The sequence below is a fragment of the Oryzias melastigma genome, linkage group LG7, assembly GCF_002922805.2.
Source record: "Oryzias melastigma strain HK-1 linkage group LG7, ASM292280v2, whole genome shotgun sequence".
NCBI lineage: Eukaryota > Metazoa > Chordata > Actinopteri > Beloniformes > Adrianichthyidae > Oryzias > Oryzias melastigma.
In genome coordinates, this window is record NC_050518.1 from 12,482,887 (window position 1) to 12,497,726 (window position 14,840).

At 36.8% G+C, this 14,840-nt stretch overlaps 2 protein-coding genes across 4 annotated transcripts in view; both read right to left on the reverse strand.

Moving 5' to 3' along the window:
* Positions 1–7,916, reverse strand: part of LOC112158776 (DDB1- and CUL4-associated factor 1) — a 17,331-nt gene extending 9,415 nt beyond the window's left edge. Inside the window, exons 1-12 of the mRNA XM_024292320.2 lie at positions 7,724–7,916; positions 5,701–5,821; positions 5,548–5,624; positions 5,387–5,460; positions 5,174–5,287; positions 4,030–4,167; positions 3,308–3,904; positions 2,871–2,972; positions 2,622–2,780; positions 2,302–2,481; positions 1,930–2,139; positions 1,635–1,804 (exon numbers count right to left, since the gene is read on the reverse strand). Of these exons, the coding sequence (XP_024148088.1) occupies positions 1,635–1,804; positions 1,930–2,139; positions 2,302–2,481; positions 2,622–2,780; positions 2,871–2,972; positions 3,308–3,904; positions 4,030–4,167; positions 5,174–5,287; positions 5,387–5,460; positions 5,548–5,624; positions 5,701–5,813 (1,934 nt within the window). The 5' untranslated portion in view covers positions 5,814–5,821; positions 7,724–7,916. The remainder of the gene's footprint in view (positions 1–1,634; positions 1,805–1,929; positions 2,140–2,301; positions 2,482–2,621; positions 2,781–2,870; positions 2,973–3,307; positions 3,905–4,029; positions 4,168–5,173; positions 5,288–5,386; positions 5,461–5,547; positions 5,625–5,700; positions 5,822–7,723) is intronic.
* A 105-nt stretch (positions 7,917–8,021) lies between these two features.
* Positions 8,022–14,840, reverse strand: part of ssuh2rs1 (ssu-2 homolog, related sequence 1) — a 7,545-nt gene continuing 726 nt past the window's right edge. Inside the window, exons 1-13 of one of the 3 annotated variants that reach the window (XM_024292322.2) lie at positions 14,805–14,834; positions 14,647–14,714; positions 14,033–14,134; positions 12,688–12,763; positions 12,452–12,581; positions 12,276–12,336; positions 10,056–10,177; positions 9,905–9,967; positions 9,726–9,808; positions 9,526–9,618; positions 9,315–9,420; positions 8,722–8,829; positions 8,022–8,628 (exon numbers count right to left, since the gene is read on the reverse strand). In XM_024292322.2, the coding sequence (XP_024148090.1) occupies positions 8,488–8,628; positions 8,722–8,829; positions 9,315–9,420; positions 9,526–9,618; positions 9,726–9,808; positions 9,905–9,967; positions 10,056–10,177; positions 12,276–12,336; positions 12,452–12,581; positions 12,688–12,763; positions 14,033–14,134; positions 14,647–14,714; positions 14,805–14,827 (1,176 nt within the window). In that variant the 5' untranslated portion in view covers positions 14,828–14,834 and the 3' untranslated portion in view covers positions 8,022–8,487. Of the gene's footprint in view, positions 8,629–8,721; positions 8,830–9,314; positions 9,421–9,525; positions 9,619–9,725; positions 9,809–9,904; positions 9,968–10,055; positions 10,178–12,275; positions 12,337–12,451; positions 12,582–12,687; positions 12,764–14,032; positions 14,135–14,376; positions 14,569–14,646; positions 14,715–14,804; positions 14,835–14,840 lie in introns of those variants that run through there. The other 2 variants (XM_024292321.2, XM_024292323.2) reach the window with 2 other exon arrangements.

Sequence of the window (14,840 nt, forward strand, 5' to 3'; positions counted from 1 at the left end):
GTCATACACAAAGCTGGTTATTATGATCATACTCATCCACTTTTTACTCACTCAAAATTACTCAAATTAAAAGATTTGGTTAATTATTCAACTGCACAAATTATGCACAAAGCCCAAAATAAAATGCTGCCTAACAACATTCAAAAACTGTTTATGAGTAGAGATGGAGGTTACTCCCTAAGAGGACAATTTAGATTTAAAATAAATATAACTCGTACCAGAAGAAGACAATTCTGCATTTCCTTTTGTGGTGCAAGACTGTGGAACAGTATATCTGACAAAATCAAAAATAGTCCATCGATAAGGTTATTCAAAATTCAATACAGGTCAAAAATATTTAATGACTATATAATCATAAATAAATAAATGAGGGGCTATTGTGGATGTATAGTGATTAGTGCATATATGTAAGTGTACAGGCATATACGTGTATATACAATTGTGTACTGGTGTTTACATATATATGGATCTTTTTTTTTTTTCCTTTTCTCTTCCATGTGTGTATGCTGTTTTTCTTTTTTTGTGACTTTTTTTTCCTTTGTTGAGACAAAGTAAGTTGTTAGGCTTGAATAGTATTATTTAAATTAACTAAGAGGGTGGGATTAAATAAGTTTTTTTAACTTCCTCCCACCCCTTTTTGGACACTATATCAAGTGTGTACTTGTTCTTTTGGTTACTCTTTTGTTTCCTGTTTGACTGTTTTATTGTTTTAATAGTGTTCAAAATAAACTGAAACTGAAAAGAGCTGGTGAGGAAACAGAAGAAGAGTCTTCTCCTTCAAAGAACAATAAAGTTGCTTTTTACAGACAAAACCGGGAGTTTTACTCGACCCATGGAATTACTGAGACAGTTGTTCTAATGTAGCAGAAGCCACTCTAGCTAATACGCGGTGACAGACTTAACTGTTTCATACAGGCAGATAATAAAGTTGAAGACACAGTGGATTCACGTTTATATTATTTATAAAATACCAGTTTTACGACAATTGTGTCATTTTGTTTTGCTTTGTTTATCCATCACACCTCAAAAGTCAGACGTAGCTGTAGCTAGCGTCTGGTTGTTAGCCTCCACTATGGCATTAAAGGGAAAATATTTATCATAAAGTTCAGAACACGTACAAACATTTACAGAGAATTAAGATTCGATCAATTAAAGTTGCTGATTGTGGAAACTTGTAAAATTGACATTTGAGAATTTTCCTACAGCAAGGTTGAATTAGGTCGACATCCGTTCAGAAACTTTAGCACTAAAACTGTTTCTTTGTGTTGAAAAAAATACCCATTGAATGTGGATAAAGAAAAAATATGATCAATCTTGTTGCTCTGAAAGCTAATCAGAAACTGGATTCATGTTAAAATGGCATTCTATGGAAAAAAAATCATGTAATGTTTCTTTTATATAATTTTTCCAAATCAGAAATGACTTTAACAAATCAACAACTTTGTTTCATTGAATCTATATCATCTGTAAAAAAATACATATATATATTTTTAAACTAAATTTCTTGCAGTAGCATTTTATTTTGAAAATAGATTTTCAGAATGGTCAATGGAAACATTGTCTAATTTAAACTGGTGCGTGGCCTGAAACAGGTAGTGGACCGCTGGTTTAGAGCACGCCTGCTCTGTTGTTACCTGCCATAATAGGTCCTCCATTCACAAGCGATGGAGATAAGTTGAAGGAGCAGCTGGACACACGAGAGCTTGTGAAAGACTTCTGCAGGCTCCCAGTATAGTCGAAGAGGACCGTACTCTATCAGAAACTCCATCATTTCCACAACCTGCTCACGGCTGTAGCTGACCGCCTGACAGATGACACAAGAAACCAAAGTCTTAGATTAGGAAAACAAAGAGGTTTTGGACCAACTGCAGCTCAAACTGCAGAAAGTAAAGCTCAGTGATTTTAAACCGTTCTAAATCCTCCATTTACCTTGTAGTACGGCTGGGAGTGAATGGGGGCACCGCCCTCGGTGCGCTGCAGGGATTGCTTCACCTGTTCCACCTTTATTGCCAGATGGGCTTCAAAGTACCTGCGCAGAGCCATGCAGGTGTGCTTGGCCGTCTGCCTGCTGGAAAAAATCTCATCATCGCTCAGGAGCGCTCCCTGGTCCTCGGGGTTCAGGATCTCCAGCGTGCTAATCTGAAAATAGTGGAGTCGAATCAAACATTAAGACGCAAACCATCTGCTATGTTAGAACCCGAAACTGTACTGAGTGCTCAGTTTAAGTGCTTAAGAGAGTCTCCAACGGGTGAAACAGATGGTCAAGTTTACATAGCGACAGAGCCGGCTGGCAGGTCTTACCAGGTTCACTAGCCGTCGGAGTCCATCCTGTCTGTCAAAAAGCTCCAGAACAGCACGGAAAGAAAAAGAGATGGAGAAGAACATGGTTGCGTGGCAGCAGCCGGAAGCATGTGAGCATTCCAGCAACCAGAGCGTGTAAGCAACCACATCCGACAGGATGGAGTGGGGCAACATGCACACCTAGACAGGAGACAGAAATAAGTAATGCAGAAATCTTTTCTTGATGTCCATGTAGGAAATAGTCTTTATAAGACCAATAAATTAAAGACTTTTGTCTGCAGACATTAATCTGTAAAAATAATTTTTGTTGGCGTTTGTACCCTTTCCATGGCATCTTGGTTGTAGGCTAGGTAATAAAGGCACAGTGAGACTCCAGTAGCAGCCATTGAAGGCCTGGGGATTTCCAGCAACTTCTGAACCCCACCATGAGCGACAAACTCTGCTGCAAACTTTTTGTGCAAAAGTAGTGAGGCCAGATACTGTGAAAGAAGAGAGCAAAAAAGAGTAAACTTCAGGAGTTTGCTTTTGCCTCCAACTTCAAATAGTCAAACCCTGAAAGGAAAAGTTACCTTGAGAGCTTCAAAGGTTAGCTGTACATCATTGGTCTGCTTTAAATCCATATAGTGCATGAGTAGTTCACAAGCACCCATCTGCATGAACACGGCTAGCAGCTGTTGTGAGAAGAGTGAGAGGGAAATACATGATAAATAATGTTTCTGTTAAAATATTTATCTATATTTAATGCACAAAATGATTATCTTTATTTTTTCTAACATAAAACTCAAATTAATCATTGTCATTCGCTCAAACTAACTAGAAGAATCATGCCAAAGTACATTTTAATCAACAGATGCAATTATTTCTGTAATTCCCATGCAACAGTGACACCTGCTGGTGAGTTTGTAGATCTAAGGTTAAGTAGCTGGCTGCAGCTCAGTACTAATAATTAATTAGTCAGTTTCAAAGCAGCTTGGAGATTTGTACAAGCTGATGGAAGGAGACCAACCTCCTGATACTCCCCCAAAGGAGTCAGATATTGCAGGATAAGCCTCTGCTCGATCTCGGGGGTTAAAGGGTACAGATGATAGTTGTTGCCGATCACCCAGGGACTCATCTCAGACCAGCTGCTGTTTGAAAGCTCACTGAAGCTCCTCTCTGGCTCAGGCAGAGAGAAATTAAGCTTCTGCTTTGACGTCCTTGCCGTCTCCCTTTCCGCCCGTCTTTTCAGGTAACTGCTACCATCGGGCACGCCCGGGTGTGTCGATGAACCTGAAGCCGACATGGGCTTCATCATGGTTTTGACAGTCGAGTTGACGCGGCTGCTCGTCTTGTGAGGAGAGTTGAGACGGAATGAAAGCTCGTTCTCGGGCTCGTTGGGGGAAAAGGAAATTTCACGCTCGTCCTCTGGTCCGATTCCCTGCTTCTCCGCTCCATTTCTACTTGGTATGAAGGGCTTCTCATCAAAGCTTCGGTCAACAGTTTCCTCATCTAAAGGTAACAAAGGTGCACCTAGACTTTTCCTTGGGCTAATTCTCTTGATTTCCCTTTTGTTCTCTGCGTCTTTATCTTGAAGCTCACGCAAACGATGCAGCATCAAAGGAACCTTTCAAAGAAAAGCATAAAAATGTTATTCGGGCGATACACTCAAATTAGTGATACAAACTGATTTTGCACTATTTCTTTTATTAAATAATATAAGATATAAAAAGTTGAAATGTCTTCACTGACCAGAACAGAGTTCTCCTCTCTGTAGTTGGCAGCGATGTCCTGGTTCTCCATGGCACCTGCCAACAATCCTGTGGCATAAATTCTGAGAGGCTGCTCGGCCTCTTGAGCCCACTTAAACAGCCGTTCCACTATTCCCTCCTGACAAGACAAATTTGTGAGAACAGAACACTTTAATTACTAGATCATAAAGTCTAATTTAAAGGGAGAAATGTTAATTAATTTGATGTTTGACCAAATAAAAACGTCTGATGAAAAACAAACAAAAAAAACATCCTTTAAAAAAGGAAAAAATGTTGACATAGAAATACTTTTTTTCATCAAAAGTGTGGTGTTACTGCTAGACAAACACCAATACTTTATGTAATGAATCTTTTTCCTACATCTTCATTTTAATTTGAAAACTCCAAAGGTAATTAAAAAAAAAAGAAATGAAAAGTAATTGTAAAAAAAAAACAATTATAATGCCTTTAGCCGATGACATTTTACTAAATTAAATGCATCAAACAGTGTGAAATTACCCAATGTTATCAACATCATTTCACATTAGCAGTGTGCATTAAAACTAAGCAATGATGTTTTTGCACAAACTCTAAGGCTATGCCCAAATTCCCTCCCCAAGTTCCAAAAAACTATATAATGCAAGACTATCTAGAACCCTAGATTTTAAAAACAATTCAGACACAATGTTTGCTACTTGTTTTTTTTAACACAAAATAAGATGCAGCTGGTTTCCCAAAGCAAAAACCAAATAAGTATGAACATTTTACGAAGACTATCCACTGTGTTTTGAAGATGAAAACTTGAATAGTTTATAAAAAATAAATAAAATACTTTTTTTAAACATGAAAAATTGAGCAACTGCAATGCATTGTGGTCTATATTCGCTAATCTAGTGACCAACAATACACACTAGTATTTTCACAGACCTCTAGGAAATTTTTAGGGCACTCGATTCCAAGGTCATGTCCGAATTCCCCCTTCTCACTATATAGTAGGCTTGCCATTTTGTACTGCTGTCCGAATCTACAATTCCAAAATACTGGGTAAAAATAATTTAAGGTAATATCCTGGGCAGACATCCTCTGGACTGAGAGTCATTTTAAAATAACCTTAAAAACAGTGAATGAAGTCAGAGACAGCCCACCTTTTCCTGAAAAACTACAGCTGTCTCCAATCCAGGCATGATGTTCTGCAGCAGACGGCAAGCTGCTGCATTGAGGGGAAATTCCCTGCTGGTCATCACGTAGTTGTTCACCAACTAAAATACAAAGAAGTATTAAAATCGTCTTCTGAATAGACTATAAAATATGCTATCATTGTTACATTAAAAGTGACAAATTTGCTCATCTGTTCTTACGGTGTTCATGAAGTCGTCATTCTTGAACAGGATCTTCAGTAGATGCCCTAACATACACTCAGGATCAGCTCTCCCTGGTGGTCAAAGGGGAAAAATACAAAAACATACAAAATTCAAACTTGTTTTTGAACTATAATTTGATTTTTTTTTTTCCTCCATACCAGGATGCCGATCATCAAACGGGTCGGGGTCTGCTTTATGGTACTCCTCTGTCTCCTTTTCAACCAGCTCAGATATTCTAAAAGTTACAGTACATCAAGAGATTTAATATCATCTTTAACTCCATGAAACATCGAACAAATCAGAGCACTTACTTTGTAAGAAGGTTTACCAGCTCTTGTGTACTGCCATGCTGTTCCCTTTCCCACTGCTCCAGCAGAGCAGTCAGCTCTGCCTTTGAATCCACACTGGCAGGTGCTGACGCCATTCTGCTGCCTAGAAGGGTGACAGATAGTAAAGGTATTATCTAAACTAGAAAAAGTGCACCCCTTTATTTAAATTAGCAGTAAAGAATGACACCGAGAAAGTATTGCAATAATAGTGTCCAACATTTTTTGCAGCCCTTCAAGATGTAGTGTCAAATATAACTATCTATTTATCTTAATGAGCTGAATAAAGTATATTAAACATCCAAACAGAGGAAAATAAGAAAAGCAGGCTGAAATTCCCTCAAAAACTTTTGAACGCTGTGTGAAGAACTGCCTCTGAGGAAGTATGGTGGCTTTTCAAAGGTGCAACTGGAAACACTCAGAACACTTACCATTTTAGCTCAACAGTTAAACACTTTAAGGTTTCACTCTAATCCCTTTGTGTCTAGTTTCAAAGCGTTTTCAGTGGTCTTAATTATGATTAATTATGATTTTGGCTGATTTTTGTTTAAAGCTGCTGTTTTCTATAACAGTTTCCTACTCAGAAATGAAATTTTATTTATTTTAATATATGTCCTCCATCAAGAAAAAAATACCACAAAAACATGTAAAACAAAACGAATTATTTGGAGTGTTTCTTTAAGCAAATTAATAGTAAGCAATGAAAATGAGGGACGATAAAGAGCGAACTTTTGGGATCACATAAATCCACTAAGGGTGGGTGTACTTGTTTTAGTGTAAATGACCCGAAACGAAAACAGGAACAGATAAACAGATGTAATCGTTTTGCTTGGTGGAAAATAAACAACCAGGCACATCCTTAAATGAACTCGGGCACCTGTTTTTCTCTATTTCCCCAAAAGTGAAATGTTTATAATATTTCCTGGCTACATTTATTTCAAGAAAACAAGTAACAAACTCAGAGACAAAAGTGGTTCTATAAACACAGACTTATTGTTTTTGAAAATCACATTAAAATTAGTGGAATATGGAGAAGGCTATGAAATGATCAATACCAAAAAACACATGAAAAATTAACCATTTTGAGAAGTTAAAATAAAATGTAACTAGCTTGCCTTAATCATGTATATTAAAAAAAAAAACATTTTTCTTGTATTTCTAAAAGAGTGATATTTCACATGCAAGTTTGCCTAAACTTAAGTACTATTTATTCTCTCCTTGCTTTTTTTTTATAGGTCAATCTGGTGCATTTTTACTGATTTGTTCAGTACTCACTGTTCTCAGCAAGAACTAATCCTACATGTGGCAAAAATGTTCCCTGTTCTTACTACATATAATTTCCAATCTGGTTGTTTTCTTTTAGTTGGTTAATTAATTGTTTTGATTATTTATGTTGACTAACACAATGAGGAAAAACGTGTTACTTCGCCCGCCATTGATGCAAGATATGTACCCCAAATGTTTCATTAAAAAATAGGTTCATGTTTGTATCACAAAAAAACGCGCCGCGAGCAAAGACTTGGAGGAAACAAACATTTCCGCTTGACTGCTTCTGAACCCGTCTGCACGTGTGGGTTCCTCAAGGGAGTGCAACTGTCAAAGTTGAGCCAAAGTTATTAATTGGTTAACATTTTAAGAATGTTCCTGTATTCGAATTAATGTAGAGATTTAAAAATATTTCAACTTTGTGAACACATTTGCTGTACTTCTTTGGCTGTCCTAAGCAACATGAAACTGCTTGCTCCATGTTGCGTTGTTTGCTTTAGCCACACAGTTGCTACACAAGCTAGTCTACTGCGCTAGCTAGAAATTTCACAATTGTTCCTTTAAACTCCACATTTACAGCATTCAATATCTCCCAGATTTCGGAAACGAAAATACCACAGTCAAATGTTACAAGTACATCTACATGAATAGAATACATCCCATTTCTAAACACAGTTGGGCTTTAGTACAAGTAAAAACCATCACAGCTGAACCTAGTGGTTAGCCAGCGCGCTAACTTTACCTTGCTCCTCCAAGTTCCTGCTTGATATCCTCGATATAACAAAGAATTCGACCCACCAAAATAAGTCCCACTTTAGCTGCGGTTCGGCGAATTATAAGACATTGATTAAAATTTTACCGCCGTCCTTTAATTTGCTTTTTTAGCCGCTTTCCGTTCACGGTTTATTTTCATTATGGCGAACACGTTCTCGACGTCATTCAACTGCGACCGTCCCTTGTTGATGACGAAATCAGTCAAAAAAAGAGAGAAAAATATCAAATCAAAAATGGTTTTAATAACGACCACAAATAAATATTAATGATTGTGAGGCATTTATTAACATTTTGATGAAAAATAATGTCAAGAGAAAATACAAAATTTATTACAATTGCAGTTATTCAAGTCGATTATTTGTTATTAAAATACACAATGGAGGCTGATTTATTCAAAGTGAAATAACAGTTAAAAAATAAGTAGTTTTTTCTTCTTGTTCTTTTCACGTGTCTCAGAACATGTGATTCAAAAGAGACCCAAGAAATTGGTTAAAAAAAAACATTCAGTTTGTCAAGCAAAAGTGTTGACTATATTCAGTTAACTTGGATTCACTTTAAATATTTCTAGGTACTTTCACTTTTTCTATTTCCCATATTTCCTTTATGCTTTGATTTACACATTTTTATAATTTCCCCTTTATATTTTGGGAAAATGATTCAAAAGAAAAAATTACTGACTTACAAGTCCTATGACTTTGATTGATAACCAGATCTCACGTTCAGCTACCACAATTACATTACAGAGCAACAACAAGTAGCAGGATAATTATCCGCACTAACTTGGAACTCATTTCCATAAACAAAATAAAGGTGGGATTTCCCTTTCCATGTGTAGGTGACTTTTGTGACTGGGATCAGCTCAATGGTTTGGCGCTGCAAAGAAAGAAGGGATATTTAGAATGGATTTAAATTAGATTTTGAAATACAGAATACTAATATATCAAAACAAATCATCCATAAAAAGACCTGCTGTAAAACGCGAGATGTCTGAAAATATTTTCCCTGGTGTTCACTGACAAGACGCTGGGATGCTTGTACCACTGTAGGATCTGGAAAGCCCATCACAGGGTACACCTGGAACATTCAATCACGAGTATAACATGATGAAAAACAGCCACTTCATTAAAATGTACATTTACTTTAAAAAAAATAGTGAATATAAATCTCCAATAGACTACCAATAATGGTGATAACAGCAAGAAAGCCAGTTTTATGCAAGCTTCTTTCAGCTTCATGGTGGTAACATATAAGGAATGCAATGTGTTTTGCAGTGTGATGCAATGTGCAACTTGCTTTTTGGGCTTGTCAAATGAGTAATTAGTCACACAAGAACAATTTTAGTCACACAATAGAACTGGTAAGTGTTTCTGGTTCTCAGAAACACTTAATTCACTTAGAGTGAAAGATTTTTACTTGTTCAACCCAGAACTGATAAAAAGAAAATAGGTATTTCTGTCCAACTCAAATGACAAATTCTTTTGAAAATGTAAAAACAAATATTCACAGACATAGAAAACACCATTTTAATTCCTAAAAGACAGTTTGAAAAGCATGTTTACCATCATCTGGGAGTCTTTGAAAAGCTCCTTGCCAGACACCTTATTAAGATTTTCCAACTGAAGTCCACTGCACTGTTCCACAACATAATTGTCAGTGTTGTTAGTCCTGCAAGAATATATAAAAATACAATCAATACAATAATTCTTAATTTATTTTACATTTATTACCCAGGGTTTTTTATGTATATTGCTGCCAGAGAGATGTTCCAACCATTTCACAGTGAGGTTGATGTAGACAAGAAGTTGCTGTTTTCCATGGCAAATCTCACACATCCTGGATCCTTGCCCATTACAGCGATTGCAACTGTAATGAAAAACATTTAGAAATGTAGCACGTTAAAAAACTGTGAAAACTGGTGTTTTCAATTGGTTTCAGTTTTCACTATAAATCTAAAGGTGTTGGGTGCGTACTTCTCTCTGCCTCTGCCATTGCAGTGGTGACATCTGTCATCTCCAGAGCGAAATCCAGATCCATTGCACACCCAACAGAGTTTCTGACAGAAATAACAATACCATTAATTGGCCATCTTAATTAAAGATTTCCAGAACACTTTTTTTAAAAAGATTTTTTTTTTCTGGAAAATACTTACGTTTCCAGCTCCAGCACAATCTTTGCAAGGTTTTCTCCCCATTCCCACACAGCTGTGACAGTTCTGTTGATAGGAGTTTTTTTTTTTTTTTGTAAAAACATGATCTCTAATTTAAGGTCCAATTGTGTTTTAATCTTTTCTTATGGCTCACCTTTAGAGATGATGTGTATGGAACTTTGATGCACTGTTTTCCCTCCACAAACAAATTTGGTGCGTTTGCATGAATGTCCCAAGGCCCTGGAGGTGGCTGGGCAAAAGCATCCACTGTTTGGCCTGATCCAAACAAAACACATTGTTAGGCTGCCATTAGAACTGACAGTACTATTAAACTACGAGAGAAAACACAGAAAATATATAGCACAATATAAAAGTTCTTGGAACGTGTAAAAAATGTTTATAAAATTAAATTATAAATAATTTATTTTCAAATGATCAAAAAGAAATGCATGAACAACAGAAATATGAATTAAAAATCAACATTTGGTGTAACCATCCTTTCCCTTTGATGCATCGGTTCTTCTTGATACACAAACACAGTTTTTGATGGATTTTTTCTGCTGGGTGGTTCCAAACATTAATGAGAACAAACCATAGATCTTCTATTTCTTCGTGCAGTTTCAGACACACGCCATGATGTTGAGTTTAGGATTTTGTGAGGCCCAGACTATCACTTTAAAGACTTAAATGTCCTCTTTTTGATTAAATAGTTCTTAATGATAATGGCTACGTATGGGGTCATTGACCAACTGCAGACCTCAAATGATGTTTAAGACTGAAGTATCTGTCTTTACTCTCAGCATTAAGAGCATTAATCCCGATCAAATCTTTGCAGAAATGCTATTCTAAACATTCCATGAATCTCCACAATGCTTAATTGTTCCCTGCAGAATCCATTCTCCAGCCCCTTGACAAATAAACAGCCTTCTGCTAGAGCCAAATACTTCAAATTTTGATCTAAGTCAGTCCACAACACCCGTTGCCATTTTTTCTGCAGCCCAGTTGCAGTGTTTTTATGCATCCTTGGGTGACTTGGCCTCGTTTGCACATTGGAGGTATGACTTTTGGACTGCAGCTCTTCACATAAAACATACTTCTGGCCAAACTTTTTCAGAAAATAGAAGAGTCTACCTGGGTCCCATTGAAAGACCCACTGGTTGCTTAGAGTTTCCTGTTTGTGCTTCTTCAAACGTGCTTTACAGCAGATCTTTAAACCCAAATCTGCTTGGATCTTGTTGCTGTGCTCAATCTTTCTGTGACATAAAACAATCCTTTACAACCTGCTCTTGACAGCAGAGTTTGGCTGTTCCTCACCCTGGTTTAAGCTGCCTACACAGCGGTTTCAGTTCATGACTGGGTGGGTTTCAACCCTTGTGTGACTTCAATGATCATTTGCACCTGTTGATTGGTTGATCATAAACCTAGTATAATTTTACAAAATACCAAACTTCATGCAAAGGTACTGAAAATATTTTTTTGTGGTTTGAAGACAAAAGTAGAAATGTCAAATGTTAGTTTAATTTAAATTTGCTCACTTTAAAGTTTGTTAATCAGATATTATTCAAATAACTATCATGAAAAAGTTATGCACAGTGCTGTGATAAAAAAAATGTTCTAAAATAAAAAACAAACCATGTGACCAAAGTGCCACAAAAACTAGTTTGAACGTCTTAAAGACAAGACTCTGTAGGGAGAATTTATCCAGTTTCTGCACATTACAGGCAGCCGTGTTGTGGTTATAAGCAGTTATAAGTGGTTTTAGGTTGGCACCAGAGTTCAGCAGTGGAGCCACCATCACTGTGTGAATGTGTGTGTATGTGTGTGGGGTGAATGGAACTGTGACTGTAAAGCACTTTGGGCCTTCAAGGAAGGTAGAAAAGGGCTATACAAGTATGTGCCACTTTGTTTCTTAAATAAAGGTCTGTCAATGAAAAACATATTTTTTTTATGTGTGTTTATGTAGTTATGAGCCTGAATAGAATATACAATATTAAACTTGTTTCCTATTTTTGTGTTAAACCTCTAAAGATAGAGTAATGTTGAAAGAGGAAAAGAGATCACACAAGAGAAAGGGCGCAATAATAGCACTTCCAGTTATAAGTCTAAAATAATGTGCCTCCCAGACATGATATCATTTTGGGGGTAATTCTACCTAAAAATATATCAAATGTTTTTCCGTTTTTTTTTTTTTTTTTTGCGATTGATTAATCATATTTTCTTTGTGATGTGCAAGACGAAAAATTCCAGTTTCAATTTGCTAAGTATGACTGATTCTTGCAAAAATACACGTCTTTATTCTGAAACTTCCCATTTCTAAATTACAAAATGTAACAATATAAATAGAGGATTACATGCGAGAAATACAGATGCATACCAGTGTATGGTTCATGGCTCCATTCTGTAGATCGAGACTCTGTAAATGTCTCTAGGCGATACTAGAGAGAGAAACAAAATATATATCAGTAAGATTTATTCTTATATTTAACACAGATGATTGAAATGATAAAATAACTGTGGACTTGTCCACAGTCAAAGCCTACATTCTCTTACCCTGTATGTATTGAAGGCCTCCATGTTGGTGATCACGCCATCTTTTGCAGGAGCAGAGCTGTAGCAGCATTTGCTGGAGGCAAAAAGCATGAAGGCCTCTCGGGCAGTATCTTCAGATATAGATGGGATGCTGGAAGTAGTGAATGTCACATTAAATGATTTGTTTTATAATGCTTCACATTATATTATTAAGTATTTGCAATATATTAAAAAACAGGTTGAAAGAAGCTTATTACTTCCAACATGGCTGATCCAGTCCAGGTGTAGGCTGAGGAGCTGGATGAGCAGGCATGGGAGGTGGCAAAAATCCTCCTACAACACATTGAAAAGCCCTTCACTTATATTTACTTACACTTCCTCCTTGAGGTCACAAGTTCAACACAGCTTGGATCAAGTCTGGAATGGCTCAACAATTCCCCCCTTTTTTAACCATTTAAATGTGTATGTGCTTCAATTATTACCACTTTACTTCTGTAATACTTTGGTAAATGATATTCAACACAATGACTGTCATGTCCCCAGGCTGCAAAACAACCCTTATCAACATATTATCACAATAGTCCTTACAGTGGCTGTGAGCTATTTTGGCAGAAATATTTCAAACAGCAGGCGACTTCCTTTACTTTTATCTACACAATCGTCTGAAGGTCTTTGGTTTTCTCATATCCAGCTTTATAAATCACATTCCTGCCGTACAGTTTTGACAGCTCAAACAAAGACGTACATGAATCTAGTTGGTTACAAGTGCATGCATCAGAAAGGAGCAGAGTTGGGAGCTTGTGGCTTAAATAATAGCGTGTACGTCACAGCTCTAAGCTTTTTCAAACAGACCTTTTTGTTTCGTCTGCACATGATTCACCACAATTTGAATAAATACTCAAAAAATGCAATTTTGAGTATTATATACATGTCTTTCATTATGAGAAAAATGCAACAAAACATGTTAAAAACACAATTGTCATTAGTGTGGATCTTTAAGCGTGATGATAGTTTTTCTTGAGTTCGAATATTCTTTTGTTTGTTTGTTTTCTTTTGCTTACTGTTCTTCTGATACAAAACCAACTGTACTCTGTGAAGAGTTTTAGAACACCTTGCTAAAAAAACAAATGCCTTAAAAAAAGATTATTCCCTTTGTATTTCTCCTCTAAAATGGCGTGAATACAGTGCTCTTGGACCCCTGTTAATGATCAATTTATCAGATGCTGGCATTTGCCACCATATTTGGCTTGATTTGTAAATACTCTGACAAATGTTGAGTAAGAGATAGGACTTAAACAAAGGGGAATGATTGTTTCAATAGACTGCAACTACTTTGAATTGTGATTGATTTAATCCGTTTTGTTTTGTTTCTGATTTATGGGAGGGTACAAGCATTTTTTTAAAGCGACAGCTACAATATGATAAAAAAATATTAAAAGTATTTTTTAAACTTTCATGTTAAATTGTTATTTATTGGATCAAAACAAATTATGTTTGGCCCTTTTATTGCTATTTTTGTATTGGACTTTGAATGACAAAATCTAGGAAGTTAGGCTTTGGCAAGCACACGCCTATGAGGAAATCCGTGCAGAAAGCCTGTACCTCCACCCGCAACTGTTCCTTCATATCCCGGCATGCTGTCAAACATGGTGGCCGGCGGAGCGCTCGGGCCGTGGGATTCAGCGGTGGGTGGGGCGAACATGGCTGGAAGAAGAAACGAGAACAACAAGTTCAGTGAGACATTTTTAAATGTAGACCTTAGGATTCAGCAAATGTTGTTAAATGTTTGCCTAAGGAAAAGAAGGGAAAACCCCACAACATTTGTTAAATACTGTTAAGACATTAAAATCGCCAGAAACTATCTTAAAGAAATGCCATTCATATTTGATGGATTCTAATTAATTGATAGTATTCCCATGATTCCAAGCGGTGAAGAAGCCACTTACCTTGCCCCTCTGCGTTAAACATTATGACACCTTCTTCAGCAACACAACAGACTTGGAAAAAACTCCTTCCCCTTCTTTAATACAACGTTTTCTACCCCTCCGAAGCTACGACTATCTGCTGCATGCTTGAAGACGCCCAACGTCACAACAATCACTACACCTATGACGTCACTCCCCCGGAAGTCTCTCTGCGATAAGCCAGATTCCAACGCCTTTAAAAACAAATAACCAGAGAGTGGTAAAGATGAGTTTTTTGTTTCTAGGTCATACCTGGAGTTCCTGTCGCTGCCGGGGCATAGCAGGGGTTCGCCATTCCATATTTATTACTTTGACTGCCGCTAAAAATAAAAAAGAGAAAAAAGTAATAAGAAGCAACAGTTAGGGTTCCAAAGAGAACTTGTTTTATGTACCATTTGTGAAATTCTTACCTCGCGATAGGCTGGTATTCCATTTGGAGGCTTTTA